At 40.3% G+C, this 27,613-nt stretch overlaps 1 protein-coding gene across 2 annotated transcripts; it reads left to right on the top strand.

Annotated features, from left to right (window-relative positions):
* The first annotated feature begins 8,156 nt into the window (after window positions 1–8,156).
* Window positions 8,157–27,212, top strand: GDAP1 (ganglioside induced differentiation associated protein 1). Of its 2 annotated transcripts, none has more exons than XM_085021214.1 (6): window positions 8,157–8,363; window positions 9,036–9,083; window positions 18,413–18,586; window positions 20,562–20,656; window positions 22,714–22,828; window positions 24,024–27,212. In XM_085021214.1, exons 3-6 carry the CDS (start codon window positions 18,430–18,432, stop codon window positions 24,404–24,406), a joined length of 750 nt encoding a protein of 249 aa, XP_084877340.1. In that variant the 5' UTR covers window positions 8,157–8,363; window positions 9,036–9,083; window positions 18,413–18,429; the 3' UTR covers window positions 24,407–27,212. The 2 variants fall into 2 exon arrangements, with proteins under 2 accessions (XP_084877340.1, XP_001927095.3); XM_001927060.8 differs by having other exon boundaries at window positions 9,036–9,228.
* The last annotated feature ends 401 nt before the right edge of the window (window positions 27,213–27,613 follow it).

The raw sequence follows: 27,613 nt of genomic DNA, 5'->3' as shown, positions 1-27,613 counted from the left end.
AAAGTCTTCGAAATAGTTCTTGGTGTACAGTAAACACTTCCAAAAAATTTTAGCGACCATGTGGTGCAAATGCATCTTTGTTTTAATTGTATACTGGTCCCTATTGATGTATTTATTCTGAAATGTACACCATTCATCACAAAAGAGATGAGTGAGAGAGAGGGGACAGATATGTCAAATCCTTTCCACTGGAAATACAGCGCAAAGTGAATTCTCTGCTAAAAATACAGAATTTAGTGCATTGCCAATAGTAGCAGTGATTTTTTGAGAAACTAGGAAATTAGTCAAATTATTTGTTTATTGTAACCTCATGTGAGAGCCTCCTGAGTTAATAAGTTGCACTTGATGTTAAATATGACTCAGCTCTGAGATTAAAGAAAGACCAGAGGAAACCTTTTGGAGTTTCAAAAGCAAAGTCTGGGGTATTCTAAAGTCACTGAGGCTTTTGCTTAGAAGCCCGCAAGGAGTAATCTACTTTTTTTTTGAGGGGAAAGTGAAGGAGTTTGGGCATCTTGAGCTTGTAATCTCTAACCCTTGGCTTGACACAAAGGGGAATTATGGGTTTGTTTTGGAAGTTTAACCTTTTAAACCAAATTATTTAACCTTTTCTTCCAGATACCTTAAGTTAGCCTTTGACTTTCACGCACGATTCTGGTCTACAAATTTTACAAATGAAGCAAACCAGGGACCAAGAATTAAGACGGTTCTTCAGTTTTACAGTAAATTTGAAGTTCTCAGACTAGGGTTCCCAGGCTAGAGGTCTAATCAGAGCTGTAGCTGCTGTCCTAGGCAACAGCCACAGCAATGTCAGATCCAAGCCACATCTGTGACCTACACCACAGCTCACGGCAATGCCAAATCCTTAACCCACTAAGCAGGGCAGGGATCAAACCCACAACCTCATGGTTCCTAGTTGGATTCGTTTCCACTCTGCCACAAGACCTCCTCCCCATTTTTCTTATTTATATACCAATTACAAATCCTATACGATTCACATGGGTCAGATAACTGGCCTTTGTCAGGTAGAGCAGGCAAAAGAGCTTCTGGGTGCTTAGCATTAATGTTGTTATTATCAGGAGAAAGTGGAGATTCCTTTTTAAAAAACATACGTATATAATTTTTTTCTGATGTTGGAAAATTTGCTTTGGAACCTGATAGCTTAATTAGTTAAATATATTCTCTGGAGAATGTCACCATTTCTGTTTTCTAATTTGCCAAGGGGGGGAAAAATGGCAGTGGATTATTCTTTAAAAAATAGAGACCTCTTGTGGTGAATTGTAAAAGTACTTAAAAAAAACCCAGAAACCTGGAGTATTTCAATGTGTCAAAAGGTTTCAAGATCTCTGGCTTAGTTGACATACATTAAAAAACATTAAAAAATGAATTACCCAATACCAAAGTAGATAATACCAGTAATAGGACTTTACATAATTATAGCTTTTTTGTTTGTTTGTTTGTTTTTTTTTTTTGTCTTTTGTCTTTTTGTTGTTGTTGTTGCTATTTCTTGGGCCGCTCCCGCGGCATATGGAGGTTCCCAGGCCAGGGGTTGAATCGGAGCTGGAGCCACAGGCCTACGCCAGAGCCACAGCAACCCGCGGGATCCGGGTGTAGCCACAGCAACCTACACCACAGCTCACGGCAACGCCGGATCGTTAACCCACTGAGCAAGGGCAGGGACCGAACCCGCAACCTCATAGTTCCTAGTCGGATTCGTTAACCACTGCGCCACGACGGGAACTCCATAATTATAGCTTTTATAAATACATACATCATTCAGCTCTAACAGCCCCAGATGATAAATGAAAAGGTGATGGAAGCATGAAAGTGCACAAACAGTAATTTTTTAGCTCAGAGAATTTTTCTAAACTAGATATATCTTTGTATCCAGCATATCTGGTAGATTTTTATAATCATTATAGGTAAGTTGACTCAGGCTCAGAGAGTGAATGTGATTTGTTATAATATCAAGTCCATTTTAACTTCATTCACTTAGAAATATTTAAATGAATAAAGAATTTCAATAAATATTAACATAGAAAAAATTTACTGAGTCATGATCCATAGTCCAGTATCAAATTTTGCCAAATGACATTATCTTTACACATTGAGTTTCTAGAGCAGTAGACATTAAATAGGCTATAATGTATTCTTATTATTATTGCTGTTGCTGTTTTTTTTTTTTATTGTTTGCTGTTGCTATTGGTGGTGGTGGTTATCTATGCTTTTTCTCAATTAATAAGCCATTTGGGAACATCTTTGTACCAAGGAATATTTTGGATTCTTAGGGATACTAAAATGAACCTGGGTCTTTGAGCTTAAGAGGCTCAGAGTCTAACACACAAGAAAGACTTAGCAACAGCAGTTTAATATGGTAGTTTGTTTGTGTTCTAATAGAAGGGACCATTTTTCAACAAGGTGGCTGTTTTCCCTAAAGTCTTCTCCAGGTTGTGTAAAGCTTGAAAGTCCACAACTTTCTCTCTTTGATGTAAAATGAGCAGAGTGTTGTAGAAAGTACTACAGTCAGAAAAGTCATGTTTGAATTATAGCTCTTTCGGCTCTAGGATTTTGGACCAGTTGTTCCGTCATCATGGATGGTAGCTACCTCGCAGGCTATTATAAAGATGAGATGGTATCAGGTGAGGTGGTAAGAAAGTGGTCTGTGATTTTCAGATGTGAAAATTCTACATTATGCCTTTTTTATAAGGTATTATTAATATTAAACGCTATGCAATAATCAATTCATTCACTGTTTACTGGTTCATGGTTTCGTTGTTGGGAAGATGTGCTAGAGAAGGTGCTTAGCATTTTATGGTGGGCAGATAGATGTGTACACATTTATTTTCTTCCTAAAAAAGAGTGGGGACTGAAAAAGAAATAAGGGTAGTGGAGCCTGAGAAATGGAGAAGGAAGCAGAACTAAAGCTGGTCAGGACAGGGAAAGGTACCAAAAATAGATTAACATACAAACGTACTCATTCATAGATTTACTCATGGTTTTCCTGGTCATCATCATCATTATCATCCTCAAAACAGTATATTGAGTATTAAATAAAATACATGCATTTAATGGTGTGCTGGTAAATACTAACAACCAACTCTCCAGAGAAAAAACAAAAAAATAAAACAAACCCTGAGCACATGGTAAATAGCACTTGCCAATTTCTGCAGTGTAAATATTCCTACCACGGCCCATTTTAAGCTACTAACATACTATCACCGAACAGGAAGTTAGGAGGAGATGCATACTAGCTGCCCCCCATGAATGATTTCCACCACACAAGTATAATAGACATAAATAAATTCAAGAGTATCGATAATGATAACCACAGCAGAACAACTTGAAAGTGAAGAATTTTGAGTATTTGCTGGCTTTATTTAAAAAATAACTTGCTTAAATGCAATTTAATTAATTGATTAATTAATTTTGTCTTTCTGTCTTTTCTAGGGCCGCTCCTGCAGCATATAGAGGTTCCCAGGCTAGGGGTCCAATCGGAGATGTAGCTGCCAGCCTTTGCCAGAGCCACAGCAACGCAGGATTGGAGCTGCATCTGTGACCCACACCACAGCTCCCGGCAACGCCACATCCTTAACCCACTGAGCAAGGCCAGGGACCGAACCCGCAACCTCATGGTTCCTAGTCGGATTCGTTAACCACTGCGTCATGATGGGAACTTCAATTTAATTTATTTTTGCTTTTTAGGGCTGCACCTGAAGCATATGGAAGTTCCTAGGCTAGGGATGGCATCAGAGCCACAGCTGTCAGCCCTCACCACAGCTACAGCAAGGGAGGATCCGAGCCACGTCTGTGACCTACAGCTCATGGCAACGCCAGATGGTCAACCCACTGAGCAAGGCCAGGGATGGAACCAGTCCTGCTGGATATTAGTTGGTCTCGTTTCCACTGTGCCACGATGGGAACTCCAAATTTTATTTAATTTTTAATAACAGCTGTGTTGAACATCTAGCTTGCAAAATTCCTGAACATTTAACAATCAGCTCTCCCAAGGCAGTATGACCTCGTGGCAGCAGTGGGTAGACTGGTAACTGCACTAGTGTGATGCCAGTTGGGGTTAAGAACATCACCTCTCCAGGGACGCCTGTCTATGGTAGGCACCTTTCTCTATAGTCCCGTCATAATCTCTTAGATAGCAGGTTGTGTTGAAATCTCATTTTTTTCTCCCTCCACATTTTTGTTCCCAGTGACTGTGGCTTTTAATTCTATATCTTCCACATCTAGCACTTGTTGAGGTGGAGCTCAACAAAGACATATTGAAATAATAAATTGACCAGATCTGAATCCTGTTCTCCTGGAGCCCACAATCCAATGCGATGAAGTCCAAAGACACACAGGTATAAAATGCACTTACACTTTAGTAGAAGCTCTGAATAAGCATGTGAATGGATACTAGGGTTTTTCTATGACATAAGAGCGGCTTTTATGAGGATGGAAAATATCAGAGATTATGGATCAATGAAAGTAGATGTAGCAGTTCTTTTTCTACCCCTATTGTGATTTCAAAACAAAACAAAACACCAACATATTTCCTTTTCCCAGATATTTAATTTAATGTAATTTGGCCATAGCATGCGGCCAGACCAGGGATCTCCGTTCCCAGACCAGGGAGTGAACCCTGGTTGCTGTGGTAAAAGCGTGAAGTCCTAATTGCTAGGCCACCAGGGAACTCCCTTCGGATGATTTTCATTGTTTTTGTTTCTTGTTTTGGCCATGCCCAAGGCATGTGGAAGTTCCCAGGCCAGGGACTGAACCCTTGGCACAGCAGTGACACGAGCTGCTGCAGTGAAAATGCTGGATCCTTAACCTACTGTGCCAAAAGGGATTTTCTCCCTTCAGCTGTTTAGATAACATTCTTTTATTTTATTTTATTTTTTTTTGCCTTTTCTAGGGCCGCACCCGTGGCATATGGAGGTTCCCAGGCTAGGGGGCTAATTGGAGCTGTAGCTGCTGGCCTACTCCAGAGCCACAGCAACGCAGGTTCTGAGCCGCACCTGTGACCTACACCACAGCGCATGGCAACACAGGATCCTTAACCCACTGAACAAGGCCAGGGATCGAACCCGAAACCTCATGGTTCCTAGTCGGATTCGTTAACCATTGTGCCACGCCGGAAACTCCGATAACATTCTTTTAAAGTTCAAATCTTTTTTTTTTTTTTTTTAATTTTTAGCAAAGAAAGGGTTATTGCAAGGATCAAGCAAAGAGAATCAGTGGCTCATGCTCAAAAAACCCAGACTTCATTCAAATATTTAAGATGTAAAAGCAGCACAAACTAAGTTGAAAAATTACAGGATATAGAAGCATAAAGAAATTAAAACTACCAATGTTTTACAAGGTCGATGTATCAGTAAGAATAGGTTAAGACTGTCATGCCCAGAAAGCACCAAATAATAGTGGCTTACACAAGATGCTTTATTCCTGCCTCAGGTAGAAGTTTGGAGGTTTGCAGACTGAGGTTCATGTTGTGGTTCTTCTTCCTAATGTCCTTAGATGCTCAAGGATAGCTCAGGGTTCACAATCCCTGGGGTGTGGCTCCCTTCCCCATGGTCCAAGTCAGCATCTACACTCCTGACAGCAGGATGGAGGATGGGATGAAGAAGAGGCACAGGGCCAACTGTCTCCTGTAGGAAGATTCCCTGAACTTGCCCTTTGGCATGTCCATTATACTGCATTTGTTAGAAAGTAGTCACATGTCACGTTTATCTGCACAAGAGCCTCAGGGATGCAGTTTTCTTCTCAGCAGCTCTTTGCTTAGCTAGAATTTCTGTCACCATTGAATGAGAGAATAAAGTTTTAGGACCAGAATTTCCTGCTGTTATTTCCTTAGTTAAATTGCAAATAGAGGAACTGCTGGAAGTTATGCCCACTTTCAAGGTTATTAATGAATATTGATAAATGTCCTTTCAGAAGCCCTGTAAACATTTATACTTCCAAGGGCATATATGAATACTTATTATTAAACAGCAACACCAATTAATTCATTGGTTACTATGCGGCTTTGCTGCTGGGAATATGTGGTGGAAAAAGTGCTCAGTGTTTGATAGATCTGGGCTTCATTGCCAGGACTCTTTCAGCTGCAAGTGACAGAGAACCTCACAAGAATGTCCCTTTTATTTAGATTAGATATTGCGGTGATGGAGCACATTAAGGAAAGGGAACAGATAGTATACATTGGAATCTGAAGTTAGAGAATTAAAAATGAAGTGCTTGTGGAGAGGAATGGGAGATGAGGATTATCCAGTGGTTGCAAACATTTTGAGACATAAAGAGAGAAGAACAGGAGTTCCCGTCGTGGCGCAGTGGTTAACAAATCCGACTAGGAACCATGAGGTTGTGGGTTCGGTCCCTGCCCTTGCTCAGTGGGTTAATGATCCGGCGTTGCCGTGAGCTGTGGTGTAGGTTGCAGACGCGGCTCGGATCCCACGTTGCTGTGGCTCTGGCGTGGGCCTGTGGCTACAGCTCCGATTCAACCCCTAGCCTGGGAACCTCCATATGCCGCTGAAGCGGCCCAAAGAAATAGCAAAAAGACAAAAAAAAAAAAAAAAAAAGAGAGAGAGAGAGAAGAACAAATGTAATAGGATGTGCTCTTAACCCCACGGACGGGGGCTTTCCCATATGCTTTCATTAACTGCTGTGTGCTAAGTGCTTGATACAGAGTCTCTCACTGAATGCCCATGGCACTCATATATTTTTTTTTTAATGTCCCTATCTTGCACACGATGAAGTGAAGGCTCAAGAGAGGTAAGGTTAAGCGTGGAGCTAGAATTTAAGCCTCACTTTGATGTCAAAAGTCTGCTTTTTCCTTTTCTACCTTGGAGAGTGAATTGATTAAAAAAACAAATTTGGTAAGGGTCACTTTTGCTGGAACATTTGAATTATCTTAAGGGTATAAAAAGATTTAAATTAACTTAAGGATACAAAATCTTTAAACTTTAATTACAAAAGAATTATAGAGAAAAACAAATGAAATGTTGTAAAGGGCAGGAAGGACCTCATGAGATTTTTGTCTCTTCCAGCAGGACATTTTTAACCTGTGCTGGATGCCTGCCTCCCTTTTCTCTTAATATCTGTGTTCACCCTAAGACCGATCGTTCTCATCTCCATGGTAGTTGTCTACTTCGTTGTCTCTGTCACTAGGCTTATACCTTGGATGCCAGGTACCAGGTCTTATACCTCGTCTTTGTATTCCCAGGGCCCAGTGCAATGCTTAGAACACAGTAGGTACTCAATAAATATTTGCTGAATAAATTATACATGCATTCATTTCATGGTCACATTAAAACATATTTACTGAAAGAGAAATTTTATTAACTTACTCTTGTGTAAATTTTGAGAGGTGTAAAGAGAGTAGAAAAAATTATGATTTTGACCATGTCATAAAGAGAATATTTATGAGGCAACTGAACTTGTACATAATATTTAGTGGCTAAAACATGCTACGCTGTTTTGAGTGTTTAACACTGTATTTAGTTAGTTTATTCTCACAAAAACCTTATGCGGGAAATGAATCACCTCCACTTTAAGAACTGGGAAAACTGAAAAATCAGGAAAGGAAACCAGCAAGTTCTGCTCTAAAAACTGTGTTTAACAGCTAGGCTAGTCTAACTCGCCATTGTTTATGGTTATTATTATTTGACTCTACAGTAGAATCTTCTTATTTTATTTAAATTTTTTATTATAGTTGATTTACAATGTTCTGTCAATTTCTGCTGTACAGCCACATAGTAGACTCTTCTAATGAAAACTCATAAATCCTTATCTTGTTGTTTTGTCTGTCAACTGGAACTTCCCTTCCACCAAAGGCACAGACTCTCCAAGAGGAACCCTAAGTATCTTGGGAAATTGATGCTCTTAAACCTGAGCAATCTCTACTCCACCTACAAAACCGAGAAGGAATTTGCAGTCAACATTATTCATTACTCATTTCATAATTAGAGATTCATATCTTTAGGTTGCTTCCCCTAAAAAAAGTCCAATTGCACCTCCCAGGTGACTTGCGCACTCCAGCGGCTTTCTGGTGCGCAGACTCGCCCCCAATCTTTGCAGCCTCGGCCCCCCAGCTTTCTCACCCGCGAAACTACACTTCCCAGTGATCTGTTCGTACGCGCGAGCGCATCTTTCCGGGCTCCGGGTGGCATCACGGAAAAAACTAAGGACGCCTGGCAGCGCACTGTGGGTGGGGGAAGTAAAGGGCGGGCGGTCGAAGCCCTCCCGCGCTCCCACACCCCGAAATGGCTCGGAGGCAGGACGAGCAAAGAGGGGGCGCGCCCTTGATGGCGGAAGGCAAGTCGGACGCGGAGGTTAAGCTCATTCTGTACCACTGGACGCATTCCTTCAGCTCTCAAAAGGTAGAGGCCTCGGTCCGGCGGGCGGGGTGGCGGCGCGGATCGGGGTTCAGCACCAGGACAGCTCCCTCTGGGTGTGGTCCGGGTGAGCCCGCCCACCTAGAAACAGGCCACCCTAACCCCCCGGCCGGAGCTCCCTTGTGCGGCAGGGGTGCGCCTTGTTGGGGAGCAGGAAGGATCAGTCTGAGTTGGATAAGGCGATGACTCAGGCACTAGCACTCAGGGAAATGCGACAGAAAAGCATCAGTTTCGGTTTGGGGGCTGGAGGCCTTGTCTCCAGGGCCTTGGAGAGGGAGGAAGAGAGAGGCGCCTTCCTACAACTGCCCCATCTCCAATTCCTTCTCTTACTCTTGCTCTCTTCAACAGGCCTAGTATCTGTTTCAAGTTCTTATTATGGGAGGACACCTAATAAGGTTTGGGACACAAAAAAGTACTAGTGATGGAGAGCGTGCCTGTGGAATGGATATAGCCAGAATCATTTTCATGACTTTATGATCTTTTCTAATTTTTAAGAGTAAAACGCTGGAGTGTGTCATGTGTTAAGTCCAGGAATAAGGATGGTTGAAAATATTAATGACGCAGGGAATCACCAAAAAAAACGGCTTTGGTGGTATCCAGGGGTGTAGTTCATTGAAAGCCTACAGGCGTCCTAGTAACCAGTGTGACCTCTTCCAGGTGCGCTTGGTAATTGCTGAAAAGGCATTGAAGTGCGAGGAACATGATGTAAGTCTGCCCCTGAGTGAGCACAATGAGCCTTGGTTTATGCGTTTGAACTCAACTGGAGAAGTGCCTGTCCTTATCCACGGGGAAAACATTATTTGTGAGGCCACTCAGATCATTGATTATCTTGAACAGACTTTCCTGGATGGTAATGTTAAGGCTATTTGTGATTTCTTAGATTTCCTTTCAACACAAATATATGTCTGCCTCTTCCCCCCCTTCCCCTTCCCCCCTTCTTCTTCCTTCCTCCTCCCTTCCTTCCCTCTTCCCCCGTTCCTCCCCTCTTTTTGGTTTTATAATGGTGGTTGAATGCCAAAAACCTTTTCCATTTCCATAAGCATTCAAATATAAAGTGGGTCAAAAGCATAAAATTTTGTATAAGCCAGTTTAACTCCATTGAAAAGATTTCATGTAAACTGCCAATTTTAACATTGGAACGTCCCTTTTAAATTTGCTCGCAAAAAAACTCTGCAGGAGTGTGGTTTCTGGTGTTGAGTTATTAGGCTTGAAGTCAGATTCATAATATTGATTCTAAGGGTAGGGTGTGAAAATCAGTTTCATCTAAACTACCCCCTTAAAAGCAGAATGAGGGAAAAGAGGAATAAATCTTAGACAAGGGAAATTAGAATGTTGGTATTCTGGGAGATCTCTGCCCTCCTTACATCTGTATGGTTTGAATTTTATATCTTTTGTGGCCAATTATAGGGCTTAACTTTGTACACCACTTTTAAGTAATAATCATCTATTGACAGCCATCTTATAATTTATGTCAGGCATCTTATAATTTCTCTTCTGGTCAATCTTCAAAAAAAAAAACCCACCTGGATACGTATGGTAGTCTAGTATTCCCATTTTGTACATGATGAAAGAGAAACAGAGCAGTTGCCTAAGGTAACATAGCTATTTTATGGCAAAACAGGGCTGTAACGCAAGTTTTTCAAATCTAAACCTTGGTGTTACATGGCTGTCTCTCACAGTCATTGCCACTTATATATACATTGTCTCACATTTTCCTAATGACAAGGTGAACTGTAGCTTTGATATTTGCCCAAGATTATACAGCAGGTCGCTGGCAGAACAGAGAGCTCCTAGGGTTCAGCTAAGTACTCCTGAAAAAGAAGCTGCAGAGATCCAGTTACTTCTCATCTGCCACCAGTTATGTTGCTGTTAGTTGAATGGGATAAAACCACAATATAACCCCAGATTACTGGAAGCTGAGAAAGGAAATTAAAAGCCCCCCCCCCCCAAAAAAATGTCTGAGGTACTTAGGAGGAAATTAAGTAGAGAACTAAATGAGGGGGGTTATCCCAGGGAATTTGATGAGCAATGCGCTACCCTTATTCTCAGTTCCAGTGTTTAGTTCTCTAGGATTCTGATTGGAGGTGGACACTGATCTTAACTGAAGAGTTTAATGAACTGCCTTCCCATCCATCATTATTTGCTTATCCCTTATCAATCTAAATGCTGGGTACTGTATGGAAAATGGTGGCTAATTGATGAGGCAATTTTTTTCAATCTTGAGCTTTTTGGAAATGGACAAGTCTGTTAAATAATAATTTGTATTTCTTGGGAGAAGTGATTATGCTAATGTGAATAAGATACAATAGTTGCCTAAGAATGCTACTTTAAATCTTCGAAAACTTTAAAAAGATATAGTAAATGGAAGAATCCTATTTAAATCTTTTGTTAGCAACCTTTAAACTACTGCTGCTCCTCCCACTGTTCTTCTCCTCCTCTTTCTCATGTTGTTTCTCCTCTAAGATATTCAGTAATATAAAATGTTGCTTTATATTACAATAATGGGAATGGTTATTAGGCTTTATTAAATTTTTCTTAGAGCTTTTTCTTTTTCTACGACCATGTAATAACAAAATGCAAGTGCATTCTGAGTCCTGCTCAAGATGAATACTAAGTTCTTATTAAATTTTTTTCAATCAGCGGGGAAGGCATTGTGGCCTAAACTTTAAGATGAAAACATGGACGCTAAGGACTTCAATTCTGGTTGTACCAATAGCATGAGGGCATAACCAAGAATCCTAGGTTTAGTCTGAAGGTATCGCTAAACTGTTGTTGCATATCCACAATCACCTGATGTTTCTGTTTGTCCTCTTGGATGAGGTGGTAGAGTTTTATCAGTTGCTGAGATAAAGCAAGTCCAGTCAGCTCTTTATTTCACTCTATCCTGGTTCCCAAGGAGAGCAGTCATTCAATGGAGAAAGGTTAGAAGGAGATTAAGGGAACTAAAACCCTTAGTAGATAAAATGACAGCAAGAAAACAAAATAATAATAGTTAGATAAATGAAGCCTAGTCTAGTCTCCAGATGAAGTTTATCTCAAAGTATTAAAATGAGGAACAAACATGTAATTGTCATTATTGATAATCTGTATTTATCATTAAGAACTCATGGAGACTAGGAAAAGAGCCAGACAAGAGAGAGACTGATGTTATCTCAGTTGTCAGAGAGGCGACAACTAGAATTCAAATCCTAAAAAAGGGCCGCACCCTTGGTATATGGAGGTTCCCAGGCTAGGGGTTGAATCGGAGCTGTAGACGTGCCAGATCCGAGCCACATCTGCAACCTACACCACAGCTCATGGCAGCGCCGGATCCTTAACCCACTGAGCGAGGTCAGGGATCAAATCTGCAATCTCACGGATACTAGTCAGATTCCTTTCCGCTGAGCCATGATGGGAACTCCTCAACAACCGAATTCTAATTGTTGCTACTTAATGTGTATTCCATTGACTAGCAGCATGGGTATCACAGGGAAGCTTACTTATTAGGCCTGCAGAAGTCTAGACTCGACTGCAAATCTTTTGAATCAGAACATGCATTTTAACAAGATTCCCAAGTGATTCATATATACATAAAATTTTGAGAAGCACTGTGTGTTAAGTCATTGCTAAGGCTTTGAACAATGCTATAAATTACTGTCTTTAAGTGTGGCAGAATTCTGGAATGCATTGTCAAAAATCTTAAAAAATATATTTTTTGAGTATTTCAATTTAAAGGAACCAGCTTCAATTTTACATTACTGGAGAATGTCTTTAATACTTTAAAAAATGAAAAATTATGTGCTGGCCATGGGTCTAGATAGAGTGTATCTTGATTTAAGTAGAGCATTTGAGGTTACATCATATCATCCCTTTGTGAAATGAAGGAGCAAATACGGCTAGATGAGAGTAATGCACATTTTCCAATGAATAAACCACTCTATTGAAGAATAGTCATTTATGAATTTCTTATACCAGGTCATTCATTTTCTATAGACTCTCCTTTTACTTATCCTTTGATAATTTCATCACACTTTAATTATTGCAATTATGTGTAGACCACTGTAAGTGCAGTGTCTGTTTCATTAACACCTGTGTTCCCCGTGCCTATGATGAATGTTCTCTATTAGGAAATAAATACATTTGAATGATTACAATGAATGAATTATTGAAAATAGATGTCAGCCTGGACAGGGATCTCTGCTGGTGTTCTTTTAGCTTTTTGTTCTGTGACTTGAGCCTAACAAATCTATAAATGATTTGAATAAAGACATAGAAGAAATACTATTCCACCTGCAGATGACAAAAGCTGCGATCGTTAAAATGATGACTTGCTGATGAAATGCTTCTCATCAAACAATAAGTTGGAACAACAACTAAGATAAAGTTTAACAAGGCTACAAGTAGTATATGAATTCTGTTTTAAGAAATTAGAAGGATAGGAGACCTGGCATGCTCATGAGTTACCAACAAAAGTGAACAAGGAAATAAAAGATGAGTGTGATCTCAAGTTGTTTCAAAAGTGTAGATGTCTATCCAGAATATGGAAAATTGTGACCTGCTGCATCTGAACTGGTTGGAACATACAGATTTTATCCAATTATGGATGGAACCTTGAGGGAAATTGACAAATTAGAATGATAGTAAGTGAATAGATTTTCATGAGATGTGTGAGTGCCCATGGTTATTAGAAAGTTTCAGTGCATCCTTTTATCTAAAGGACAAAGTGCAGTCAACTGGCATCTCCTTTGCTGTTATTTGCTATCCTTCATTAGTATTTCAAATGGGAATTGTACTAAAAATGATGGCTTGCTGACCTGTACACCTTTCTCTACCTTTCTGTGTAATCAATATTTACGTTTACATCCTTATGCTTTTGGTATATCATAACCCCTTTTAGTGAACTTTTATTCTGCCACTAGATAATACAAGTAAGCATGAAATAACTACAAGATACTAGGATATATACTATTTATTATTGCCAAATAACTCAGTGGTAACCTGGAATCAAGGGTAGCAAATGGTGAATATGGAATTTTGGTAATTTATTATTATACATAATATATAATATATATATTATTATTGTATAACAGTTCTCTGGAGATTATGGCTCATCTTATATCTAGATATATCATTTTATGTATTCTTAGGGATAAGAATTTAGTTTGGAAATAATACAAGTATTCTGGTATATTAAACTATTATATATTACGTCTGCATTAAACTATAAGTGCAGTTTTATTAACATATATTGAAAATCATCTTGGATTTTAAAAATAATGTTAATTCTAAAATTACTGTTACATTAAAAATATACAGTTCTTTATGAAAGAATTTCCAATTATTGTTAAGGTCATAGAATGACTTAATAGAAGGCTCATATCTAGGTGAATAACATAATATACTTTTTAGTACATCTGCTGAAATTGTAGATTTGTACAAATAGTGTAATCAATTGCAGAGAAAATATGCTATATGGTAAGGGAAAGAAAATGAGTCTTTAAAACTCATGCTCTGCCAATAAAAGTGGTTTTAAAAAGTAATTTTAAATTTTATTATTATATTTTTCTTAAAAGTAATTAAAAAAAATTCTGTGATTTGTTCAATTTTAGTGGACAGGAGGGGGTATGATGATGCGGAAGTCCTAGTTCAATATTATGTGTATACAATAATTAGGACATATTGTCTGATAAAGGAGTCCCCCCCATTATGAATGTTTCTGTAAGAGTCTTTAGACTACCAATTAAATAAAAAACAGTTAAACATTTAAGGTATAAAATATATTGAATATAATGCCACAAATTTGGCTCTGAGAAAATTCTGGATGCATATAATGAACGTATGTAATTTGACACCATGTGTTTTTTCCCCATCCATGTTTATTTAGATTTGATCTTTCTAGTTCCAAAGTTATCTTTTGCTTCAGGTCATAACTTGTTTACCATTATTATTATATTTTTGATAGCCTGGTGTATGACTGGCTGAAGGGTACAACTTTGTTCAGGTGCATGCTGCATATTATCTCTCGTACCTATGTCATCACTAAATGATCTGAGTAAAATGAAAAATCAGCAAAGGGATAGAGATAGAAATGAAGTCTGATCTGTTTTCATTGAGCTAATAAGAAAGACCTGACAATGATTCAAATAGACCCAAAGGGAGTCTCTCATGAAAACAAGGCATAATAATTCCGCCTTCATCTGCCATCGCTGGGGAATGTAGGAAATCAAAGCAGTCAGTTTTGGAAAATAATAAAAACTTAATGCCTTTAAGCCTCTGAATTCTTTTTATTTTATTGCTCTTGAGGAAACGGAATATAATTTTTTTTTTAATGGCTCAGGGCCATTGTTATTCTACCCAGCAATAGAGGGACTTAAGAATATGTGGAGCTGTTTGTCCCCTTTATTTTTTTTTTATTTTTTATTTTTTGTCTTGTTGTTGTTGTTGTTGTTGTTATTGTTGCTATTTCTTGGGCCGCTCCCGCGGCATATGGAGATTCCCAGGCTAGGGGTTGAATCGGAGCTGTAGCCACCAGCCTACGCCAGAGCCACAGCAACGCGGGATCCGAGCCGCGTCTGCAACCTACACCACAGCTCACGGCAACGCCGGATCGTTAACCCACAGCAACGCGGGATCCGAGCCGCGTCTGCAACCTACACCACAGCTCACGGCAACGCCGGATCGTTAACCCACTGAGCAAGGGCAGGGATCGAACCCGCAACCTCATGGTTCCTAGTCGGATTCGTTAACCACTACGCCACGACGGGAACTCCTGTTTGTCCCCTTTAAATGGTTGCAGAATGCTTCTGTTGTTTCTTTCCGATTTAAGATTTTATTCTTTTGTTTTCTCTTGTTCTCTTGTTGTCACATTGTTCTGGTTTATGTCTATCTGCCTGTTTCTAATTTGCTGCCTCAATTTAGGTGCAATACAAGACTTGCCTTTGTCCCTCAGTTCCTTTACGAAGTCGGGACTTATGCCAATGTATTTATTCCTCCAGCTTAATCACTAATCCTGGCTTCCAGCGCCTCAAACCTCTTCCCCATCGCTAGAAACTCTTCTCATTGCCTGCTTCTTAAAAGTCCTCTGATTCCCTGTCTTGCCCCTATAAGCCTTCTGTTGCTTTCTGATTCCTGATTGAGATAGAATACCAACAAAAGATTTCCTTTTTTAAGTATCCTAACAAAAATGCTTTACGGAAAGACTGGAAAGTAGAGTAAGATGAGAATGAGAGGGAACATTTTCTGCATAATTCAAAGGAAACTCCCAATTGTCTTTTGATACATTCTTTCTGACACAGTGTGCCCCGGTGTCAGGAAGGTGCTGGCAGCACTTTGGGTGTGTGACACTGGACAGGGTGTCCTTGAAGAGAGAGAGGGAGCTTGGAAAAGAACAGGGGTTCAGTGCTTACCTTATGCCTTGGCTGACAAAAGTCTTTTAGGAGACAGTTATATAGTGATGGTACACTGAATAGAAGAAGGTGATTTTCAAGCTTTCAGACATGTGGGTTCAGACTTGGCCAGATGGACCTTCCCCAGGAAGCAATTAGACGTTGTTTTTCCTGCTCTCATTCACTTTCTCAGGAAGGAAGTGGTATGCTCTTCTGAAGACAAGCCCCAGGCCTGGCACCAGAAAGCAGTCAGAGCCAGTAGCCATAAATTTAACCACTTGGAAAGCATTTAAAAATCATTTGTGGTTAGGAACCTGTGGGTTCTGGGACCCCCAAAGCGGTGGTTCTTAAACTTTTTGGCTTCAAGGTCCCTTTGTCATAAAAACTAATGAGGACATTTGAGAGCTTCTGTTTATGTGGGCTATCTATCAATATTTGTCAAGTTAGAAATTAAAACAGAACAGTTTAAAGCACAAGATACACAAGTCCACAGTCCATTTACTGTCAGAGTGGCATCATCATGTGTCATGGAGCTTCTGGAAAATACCACCATACCCTCAAGAGAATAGGAGTGAAAAAGCAATTAACATCTTAGTATTACTGTAAAAGTAGCTTTGACTTAAGAGGGTCTTAGGGAATCCCAGGAATTTTCAGACCATACTTTGAGAGCTGTTAACCCCATGTGGCCTGTGAATAGAATTCAGGAGATTTGATATCTCAGGGGGAAAGAACATTACATCTTTATTTTCACTAATTTCCAACAGAAAAATTTCATTTCCAATATAGGCATAATCCACAGCAATATCAGGAGGGCCTGTGACTTTGTTCATATGTTCACATGACTGCAATGTGTTCACAGCATATCAGGGTTCTGCAGATATCTTAAAATATCACTTGTGCCCATCACTACTTTGAAATTATGGCAGTCTTTAGACCTGCTGCTAGATGTCATTAATATTATTAGTAAAAAGTCACCCATATTAGTATTTTATAATTTAAAATTACTTTGATAACATATTTTAATATAATCAATTTCATTTGCAATCCTGTCTTATATTTTATGCATTTAAGAACATTATTTTGAGAACAGGTTGGTGGTACACCAAAGATTAAGAATCTTTAGAATTTAAAGGACCTTCGAAGGTGTCCAGTACATCAACCTCATAGAATTGTATACCATGCATTTGTTGGACCGTGACAAATCCAAGGTTGATGAGCAGTATATAGCTGACCCATCACTGTTGGTTATTCTAAGGCAGACTTCAGAATTGGACTCCCCAACAAGGAATTAGACATTTGTCCATGGCCTTGAGGAGTATCCCATCTACTTTTGTCTTAAGGACTCAGAAAGCCTATTGGCTTAAAAAGCTTGTTCTGCTTGGTCTGGCATTATGAGATCTTGCCTGAAATGCTCTGCAATCAACCCCGGCATGCTTATGAGTGAGTGTGGGCTGCTCAGAAGGATTCGGAATGAAATAAATAACCCAGCGTCAATGGATAAGTGAATAAGCCAAAATAAACAAAGTTGAGGCTGTTCTATTCACCTGTTGGATTAATAAGCCTGTTGGCATTTTTTAGGGGTAGCCTGAGACTCAGAAGTGGGAAATGATTCTGTAGGCACTTAGCCGTGACCTCTGGATCATGTGATTCATCTTTATTTTCTTCTTGGATAGTCTCTGAAAAGTACACCCTTTGAAGATGTTACAATGATGTAGTAAAACAGCACTGCCTTAGGAGTTAATGACTTTGGTTCTTGTTTTTCCTCTAATTAGCTGTGGGATCTTGGGAGACTGTCTCAGCCTCTGTATCAGTGTCCTTGTTAACTGCTGCAGGGCTTCTCCAGCTCAAAAAATATTCTCAAATAACTAGCAATTTGGGAATATATTCATTCATTGAAACTTATCTAGTACCTACTATGAGTTAAACATTTTATTAGGCACTGGGGATTCCACAAAGAACAGGATATGGTCCCTGTCCTTAAGGAGTCTATAGTTTAGAGTTTAACCAGCAAATGTGGATTGATGAAGAACCCACTCTCCAGAGATAAAGATAGTAAAAATTCCTGGTGAATCCTGTGAAGATGGTCCATTTATTTTTGCACAGCACCAACAGGATCATTCTCGGTATTAACTGGAACCTAGGAAAGAGTGGTCCTTGATCATCTTTCCATAATGAGCTTTCATTCACTTAACCAATCTTGACCAAGGGTGTAAAGTGTATAGAACACTAATGCTAGACCCTGCATCATAGGTTCCTTGTCCTGAAGAGGGGAATGGGGCAAAAAGATATAAACAACTAATTAAGGTGGTTAAGGGCTATAATGTAGCAAGCGTTTTGCATGTACAGAGGAAGGCACAGCTGACCAAGCCAGGTGTTGGTAGTCATAGGAAGTTGGGGAAGTTTCCACAGGGGAGTTGGCATCAATAACTGAATCTTGAGGGTTGAAGAGCAATTTGCAAAGTGGAGAAGTGTGAGCATGGCTTGTGATCTGCTCTTTCTGTCAGTTCATTTCAAATTTTGAATATGTTGGCTGGGGAGATATTCTTTTTTACATGTCTTCATATAATACTGGAAATGCTAATGATGAGGGTGTTGGGGTTTTTGTGTTTTGCTTTTGGATGTAACACTTCCTTTGTAACTTTTTCTTCCATGTTTGTGTCTGTCCTTTAGAAAAAACACCCAGGTTAATGCCTGATAAAGGGAGCATGTATTACCCACGGGTACAGCACTATCGAGAACTGCTTGACTCCTTGCCTATGGATGCTTATACACACGGCTGCATCCTACATCCTGAGCTAACAGTGGACTCCATGATCCCGGCTTATGCAACAACAAGGATTCGCAGTATGTAAAGACCTTAAAGACGTGGAATTTGGTCGCGAGTTTCTTCTCATTCATTTTTGAGACCTAGCACAGCTCTTGATGACTTGGAGGCAGGGTTGTTGAGTTTGCCTCATGGACATGCATGTTATACGTTGATCCCTGCACCTGTCAGGTTAATCTGTGCTTCAGCTGTTCAGTTGGACATTTATTGTCTATGGGACCTGATTTTCCAGCTCTTGGCCTTGAGGGCCAGGCTTAGATAAAACTCAGAAGTGTGCCCTATGGAAAAGAAAAGAACACAATGTGTTCTTATGGATGGAGAGACTAGGAATCAGGAAAGCTGGGATCTGCTGGGAGTCATGGGCAACTTAGTTCACATTTCTGGTCCTTAATTTTTGTTTTATTATACAAGGAAGCTGGGCTATGGGCTGTCTCACCATTACCCTACCTCTGAATTCACTAAGGTTGAGTTCTGATGGTCGGCTCTCTATTTTGCTCCTGTCCCAGGACGGGGAAGGGGCAGTGCATGGGATGAGGAGCCGGAGGTGTGCTTTGTGGCCCAGGGGGTTGGGATGGGAAGGGAAGGGAAGGTGGCTATGGTCAGACTCTGGGGGTGTTTGACCCGGAACACACACCCAGATCTAATTCCAGAAAGTACCTTCTTCTCACCAGGATGGTTCTCTTACTTAACTTTTTCTTCTTTATTTATTATTTTTTTTTGTCTAAAAATTTTTTTTTCTAGGGCCACACCTGTGGCATATGGAGGTTCCCAGGCTGGGGGTTGAATCAGAGCTGTAGCTGCCAGCCTTCGCCATAGCCATGCAGGATGCAAGCCGCATCTGCAGCCTACACCACAGCTTACAGCAACACTGAATTCTTAACCCAGTGAGCAAGGCCAGGGATCAAACCTGCATCCTCATATATGTTGTCAGATTCATTTCCACTGAGCCGTGAAGGGAACTCCCCTATTTTTCTTTCTTTTTATACCCTCCTCCCCACTCCTCTTCTTGCCTCCATTTTTCTCTTTTCCAGCTTCTCACCTTCCTCTTGTTCTTCCTCCTTCTCTTCATAAAATACTCGTTATATGATTTGAAACAAGTATTCTCATGATAGTTCTATTGCCTAGAGTAACTTTCTCCAATAAGACTTTTTACTTCCCGTCACAAAGAAGTTTATTACAGAAAACTTGAAAGGTGCTGAAAGGAAGAAGTACTCTGCATTAAGTACTTAGGACGTGCTGGGTGTTGCTCCCAGTGCTCCCAGTACCTCCTGCTTCATCCAGGTGGCAGATGCTCTTGAGAGCTCCATTTTAAAAGTGGGGAAGCTGGAGTTCCCTTTGCGGCAAGGCAGAAATGAATCCCACTAGTATCCATGATGATGCGGGTTCAATCTCTGGCCTTGCTCAGTGGGTCAGGGATCCGGCATTGCCATGAGCTGTGGTGTAGGCTGGCGGCTGCAGCTCTGATTTGACCCCGAGCATGGGAGCCTCCATATGCTGCGGGTGCAGCCTTAAAAGAAAAAGCAAAATAAATAAATAAATAAATAAATAAATAAATAAGTGGGGAGACTGGAGTTCCCTTTGTGGCACAGCAGAAATGAATCTGACTAGTAGCCATGAGAATGCAGGTTCGATCCCTGGCCTCGCTCAGTGGGTTAAGGATCTGGTGTTGCCGTGAGCTGTGGTGTAGGTCACAGATGTGGCTTGGATCCCAGGTTGCTGTGGCTCTGGCGTAGGCTGGTGGCTACAGCTCTGATTCACCCCTAGCCTGGGAACCTCCATATGCCTCGGATGTGGCCCTAAAAGAAAAGTGAAAACAAACAAACAAAAAGATAAAAAATAAAAGTGGGGAAGCTGAGGCACAGCGAGAGGGAGGCTGAGCTGGAGGCAGGGCATGATGCCCAGGGCTTATGCTCTCACCATCAAGTTTCCCCTTCTTTGTTTCTTGTATGAAAGGGAGGAAATAATTTTCTATTTCAAAAATGATTTTATTCTCAGGCCAAATTGGTAACACAGAGTCTGAACTGAAAAAACTTGCCGAAGAAAACCCAGATTTACAAGAGGCATACATTGCAAAACAGAAGCGACTTAAAGTAAGTAAACCAGGCTGTCCTCACTTGACATCTGCTGTGTGTATTCAGTGTCCTACTTTTTGAAAAGTATCACTATTTCTTAGAGCATCTTCTGTTGCATATCACAAGTCACCTGTACCATGTTACCTTTGGCTGATGCTCTGCTTTTAGAAAGAATTTTTCTTTATTGGATTTGCTATTCAGACCTAACGACAATTGCTTAAAAGCAGATATGGCTCAGGCTGGTGGCCAGGGAAAGTTATAAAATGTAAAAGCAAGTTAATAAAATATTCTAGGAATCTGTCCTTTTAGGTATTTTGCCACTTCGAGGCAGCTAGACCTCTGACTTTTTTATGCCAATAAGGCAATTGGCAAATTTTCTTTTTTAAAACACATGCTCACCTTGCTTCTGTCATTTTCCCCCCATTTTTACCTGTTGACCTCTTCACCAATTTCTCCAACTCCTCACTCCCTGCCTCTGGAAACCACCAGTTTGTTCTCTGCATCTATGAGCTTGGTCATTTGTTTGTTTTTAGATTCTACGTATAAGACGGGTTGTATGGTATTTGTCTTTCTCTATTTCACTCAACATAATGCCCTCAAGGTCCAGGCTTGTTTTTGCAAAGGTCAAATTTTCACTCCTTTTTATAGCTAAAAAATTTTCCATTACACACACTCATACACACACAGCACAATTTCTTTATCTGTTATTCTGTTGATGGACCATTAGGTTGTTTCCATGTTTTGGCTATTGTAAATAGTGCTGCAGTGAATATGGGAGTGCATACATCTTTCTAAGTTAGTGCTTTTATTTTCTTTGGATGAATACCCAGAAGCGGGTTTGCTGGATCATACGGTAGTTCTATTTTTAGTTTTTCTAAGGAACCCCATACTCTTTTCCATGGTGGCTGCTACATGAATTCATATGCCTACCAATAGTACACAAGGGTTCTCTTTCTTCCACACTTGTCTACACTTGTGATTTCTTATCTGTTTGACAGTTGCCATTCTGACAGGGGTGAGGTGATATCTATTGTGGTTTTGATTTTTTTTTCCCTAATGACTGACAATGATGAGCTTCTTTTCATGTACCTATTGGCCATTGTATGTCTGCTTTGGAAAAATGTCTATCCAGACCATCTGCCCTTTTAACTGGATTGTTTGTTTGTTTGTTTTTGCTATTGAGTTGTATAAGTTCTTTATATACTTTGGATACTAATCCCTTATTAGATATATGATTCATAAATATCTTCTCCCACCTAGTAGGTAGCCTTTTCATTTTGTTGATGGTTTCATTTGCTGTGCAGAATCTTTTTAGTTGAATGCAGTCACACTTGTTTTTTTTTGATTTTGATGCTTTTACTTTTGGTATCAGATGACAAAAATCATCACCAAGACCATCACAGCTCCTATGTTTTCTTCTAGGAGTTTTATGGTTTCGGGTCTTGTGTTCAAGTCTTCAATCCATTTTGAGTTAATCCATTTTGACTTGCCTGCCTCCTGAGGACCAGGGCTTTGCTTCCTCAATTATCGTCAGCCTTTCTCTTTCTGGTGATTCTTTCCTCCAACAACACGTGTAAGCTCCTCCTATATTAAAAACGTACAAACACCAACACTGCAACCCTCCCTCTACTTCTCGTCTTCCTTTATCCTGCAGGAACTAAGTGAACTTCTCAAATACCTGCAGACACAGAGTTCCTTACTTCCACTTCCTCTTTAACTCACTGCATTCAAATTTCCCTTTCATCTTTAACCCTTCAGTTATTCATCCACCGAAGGCTGCTGAAATTCTGCTCTTGAGAGCTGGGCGTGAGAGCAGTCTCTGTGGGCCTCTCATATTCTTTGCCCCCTTGGCCATCCAGTCCCACAGGAGTTGCCAGTGAGCAGTGGGTTTGGCCCCTGCTATCTTGTCACAGCAGGTGCATTTCCCCTCACCTTTGCTTTTGCAAAGTTAACCTATTTCTTCTCATTGTCTAGCATAAAAAGGCTCCAACTCTCTAAGGGTTTATATCTGCATTGTTCTACTTGAATTGCTTTTACAGGTGTAAATAACCTATTGAGTTATTTTTGTTAATTAGTCAAAGCTCCTTGACCATGACAATGTCAAGTATTTGAAGAAAATTCTCGATGAATTGGAGAAAGTCTTGGATCAGGTTGAAACTGAGTTGCAAAGAAGAAATGAAGAAACCCCAGGTAGGTTCTCATTTGTGTTCTTTTCTCTTTCCCTGGACGCCAAGAGTATTTATGGGAACATGCATAGATTTCACCAAAAAACATGCTGTAATATGCTTTTAACTGTTAATCCTCATGGGCATTTTAAATAGTGATAACAATACTACTGAATTCAGTAAAACCCAGGTGTCTAATTGTAACTCTGTCTGCATCTATGTGAAATATGACTGATGAAGGATTTTTCTGCACAATTGAAGTTATGGTTGGGAGATCCCTTCCCAGCCTATTTCACAAATTTTAATTACAGTAGTTAGTTTGGTTGAATAACCTGAGTCATTGTTTGAATGCTCCCTCTAGTTCTTTCCTTAGGCAGGGAGAAAACTTCCAGTCTGAAGTAAAGTATCACATGAGAGCCAGCCTGTGTCTGTGCAGGCTGCCTGGTGAGCAGCCATCTGTACCTGTGAACCTAACTTCATGATTAAGCCATTGGCCAGGACTGTTGGCACTGGTGTGATTGACAACAAAGATGAAGACCATGTTGCCTAAGACTTGCTTCATGATAGGGACTTTCTTCTGTTTTAAATAAGTCACTAAAATTTGGCAGCAACCACTGTGTGACATTTCAGGCCCAACTTTATGGATTCTCCTCTCCTGAAGTATGCCTGTCATTTCCTTCCTTCCTTCCTTCCTTTCTTTTTCTTTTTCTTTTTTAGTTTTTTATGGCCCCACGCACGGCACATGGAAGTTCCCAGGCTAGGGGTCAAATTAGAGCTGCAACTGCCAGCCTACGCCACAGCCACAGCAACGTGGGATCCAAGCTGCATTTGCGACCTATACCACAGCTCGCGGCAATGCTGGATTCTTAACCCACTGAGTGAGGCCATGGATCCAACCTGCATCCTCATGGATACACATCAGTTTGTAACCCACTGAGCCACAATGGGAACTCCAATGCCTGTCATTTTCTTAATCTAGAAAGAAAGTTCTATTAACTCCTTTGTCTGAGAGGCTTTGAGCTCACATGGCTCCAGTTGTACCCAGAGACCTTGGAAGTCTCCTTTTGCATAAAATCACATGGTATGTTTCCTTGACAGTGTGGTTGTCAAGGAAACATACCATGGCCTTCATCTTTTGCTCTCCTTGCACTTGCCCTCAAGACGGAGAGAAAAGATGTGTTGCACTCACTCCTAATCCTGGTGTCCCTTTCTCTAACTAGAAGAGGGCCGCCAGCCTTGGCTCTGTGGAGAACCCTTCACGCTGGCGGATGTCTCGCTTGCTGTCACCTTGCATCGACTGAAGTTCCTGGGCTTTGCGAGAAGAAACTGGGGAAATGGAAAGCGACCAAACTTGGAAACCTATTACGAGCGTGTCTTGAAGAGGAAAACATTTAACAAGGTTTTAGGACATGTCAACAACATATTAATCTCTGCCGTGCTGCCAACCGCATTCCGGGTGGCCAAGAAAAGGGCCCCCAAAGTTCTTGGCACTACGCTTGTGGTTGGTTTGTTTGCAGGAATGGGATATTTTGCCTTTATGCTTTTCAGAAAGAGACTTGGCAACATGATATTAGCCCTTAGACCCAGACCAAATTATTTCTAGGCTTGTGGGCATCTGGTGGGGACAATGCTTCCAGCCATTCAAGTTAGACCTTTCTCTGCTCTTCCAGGCCCTGGGAAGACTGCCCCGGGCAACCAGTAAAATGCATAATTTACTTTACTCTGTGGCCAGTTTATGTGGGGAGAGGCAGCAATGAAGATTTTTTATGGGCGGGTCACTTGGAGATGACTGGCTTACAAACTGGAACAAATGCATCCTTAAAACATGGGCAGGGCCAAGATATGTGAATGCTGGCAGGTAGAGAAGAGACCTTTCACTCAAAATGCCAGTTCAAGTTCTAGATGATTTGGGGGAGAAGATTATTATGATGAAGAGATAGTAACAAGAGCCTATGATTGCCCAGAGCTCTTCATCTGAGACTATCTGTATGTGCTGAGTATGGACTAGTCAGCAGGATTTTCTCCTAGAATTCAGAAGTCATCTTTGTTACACAACATAGGGGTTCAGACAGCAGCAGAGCACAGCCATGCTTCCTACTGCATTAGATCCTGGCAGAAATAAGGGAGGCAGAGGGACAGTGCAGGGGGAAGAAGGGAGAAGGAAGTCTGTATAATGATGGATACTAGAAAGCGACCTCCAGGTGCCTCCAGTGCCACTCACAGCTGCCTGTCCCCTTACTGAACATTACCTTTGACTGCTTGTGGCCACAGCCCATGCCTCCTCCTGTAATTGAGGACCATGGGAAACCAGGACTAAGGGGTTCCTGGGTGGGGGTGGGGTGGGGGGCTGGAGAAAACCCCAGGCTTTTCACTTACAGCACCTCATCTGACCTTAGTGTTAATTTTAAATGCACATAAATCACAGTCATTAGTTTAATAAGATTAACTCCTTATAGACTCGGGCCTGAGAGGCTCACTGGAATATGTCTGATTAGCATTTACATGAACATCTTAAGTGATATTACAGTGGTTGCTCTTCCTCATGATTCCCCAGAGATGCCTGGGGGAATCTCACTCCCGTGGACCTCTATGAGCAGTCCCTGGGTATCTTGGCCTCCACAGCCCTTTTGTGCACACAGGTGGTCTTTAGGTGAATGTCCCAGGTAATCACTAGCATGGCATGTGGTTGGGTGGGGGTATATTGATGATTTGTGAGTAATTAAATAGGCTCCTTTGCACTTGGGGCGTCTGATGTGTAAACACAGAAACTTTGTCTAGGACTTGCATCTATTTATTGTCATCAGGAAAGCCCTAGGAGGTTACAAAGAAAAAGTCTAGTCTTCATCCTTGGCAGTTTATATAGGGGAGATGAAATAAGCCAAGAGAAAGTGATTTCACCTACATCCATTCATGTATGTCTAGGCATTGGCGGAGCTGGGGGGGGGAGCGTACCTCAGTCCACATGCAAGGGACCATCCCAGTGTCTCCCATCAACAACCGTGGAACTGCCCGACACAGTTTGTGCCCAGGAGATATCTTTCCTGGTGACAGGAGGAGTGTGGAGTGTCTGCGGAGTAGGCTAGAAAGGCCTGGGGAGCAGTGTTAGGTCTGGCGAGTGGTGTGTGTCGGAAATGATGAGCTAAGGTTCCAGTGAAGAGCCGAGGCTTGCTTGGACTGTCTCAGTTTGGCTGTGCAAAATGGCCCAAGAATGTATCGACTCCTTACTAATAGGAAACATTCGTACCTACTAAACAGTGATTTTTTTTTTTTCTGATGGTAAAATGATTCTGTAATTCATGAGTAAGTTGTTTTAGATGAACTGGATATTCCCTGTTTACAGAAAATAAATAACATCTCCAGTGTAAACTCAACCTAACAATAATGAACAGACTGGCAGCTTTTATAATGTCTTAGTTTTGCTCCTCAGTGCATTGTTGTATAGGATGCAGTGTCTGAATTTGTTTCTTGCTGGGACATTCCAGTCCATGTATTCATAAAAGAGCCACAAACCTGATTATTCAGTAGTTAAAGTGTTTCAGAATTCTTTATGTCATCCTGTTATAAGCAAGAACTTGGGCATGAAGAAATTGAAATTTGATTATTATAAAAAGATACAAAGGATAATTACCTATGTAAGGGTTAGTGATTAAGAATAAAGATTTGAAAAATAGTGCTTGCTTTTCCTTAAATTTATTTTATTATCGAATCTAGAGAAAATTTACTAGAAGTGTTTATGATTTTCAGCTAGTTTCATTGGAAATAGGCTTAAAAAATTAAAGGTGTTTGTTTAGGGGTATAATGGCCACTAGATGTCGCTGTTCACACAGGAGTCTGAGATCCGGCGGGCTTTAGGTTCAGCAAGACTTGTGAGATGTTAAGTGAAGATAAACATTAATGACCTTAGTTTCTGAAATGAGGGCATCTTCATCAGATCATTCATCTGTAACAGAGCTTGAGGCATGTGTAGTATTGATTTATAATGCTTGGAAGGGATAACTGTACCACACAATGTCAAGCTAAAGAGCTGAATACATACTATTAGTAAAATAGGCACTTTTATGTCTTTTCTTTTTTGTGATCATTGGTGGACTGACCAATGTGCTCCTCCATTTCCAAAATTTGTATAAAGATCCCAGTTAGAAAAATCCCTGAGGTACTGAATTTATGTTGGCTATTTATGTCTTAATACAAATACCATTTTATTGTTATTGCTGTTATATGCCTTTTTGATCCAGTTTCCTTAACTGCAGATAGTTGTAAATTGCTTGCTCAATTTTTAGTAATTATCAATACTGACACCTGAGTTGTAGATTTTTTGGTGTTGTTGAATGTAATAAAGAGATCAAGCCACCATTCTGCCTGTAAGATAAATAAAATTAACTGGAAAATAAATGTGTACCCTGAAAGCACTAATTTTGTAATCTTTTTGAGAAATCAGATGTATATTTTTCATTTAACATCAAAGCATAAAGTTGTAATTAGAATAAAATAAGCAGAAGTTAAATATCCAAAATATTTAGCTATAGGATATTTTCCTTATACCATAAAAATTTTGACCCATGATTTATTTAAATACACATAATTTTATGGTTAAAATGAATGGTAGCTTAAAGAATAACATATTGATCCTGATTGTTAAAGGAGTTCTTTTGCAGCCAGATACTTAACAGGGTATATATGGTATTAATATGATAAATAGAAGGTTTTTTTCCCCAAAATAGTTTTGTTACATGTTTATTGAGTTTCACATATTACCCTTTTTATATGTGTGTGTGTGTGTGTGTGTGTGTGTGTGTGTATATATATATAT

This window comes from Sus scrofa, chromosome 4, assembly GCF_054392235.1.
Source record: "Sus scrofa isolate SSC_HxYL_T2T_F1_AM1 chromosome 4, Sscrofa_HxYL_maternal_Yorkshire_Landrace_v2.0, whole genome shotgun sequence".
NCBI lineage: Eukaryota > Metazoa > Chordata > Mammalia > Artiodactyla > Suidae > Sus > Sus scrofa.
This window is presented reverse-complemented; position numbering and strand designations above follow the sequence as displayed.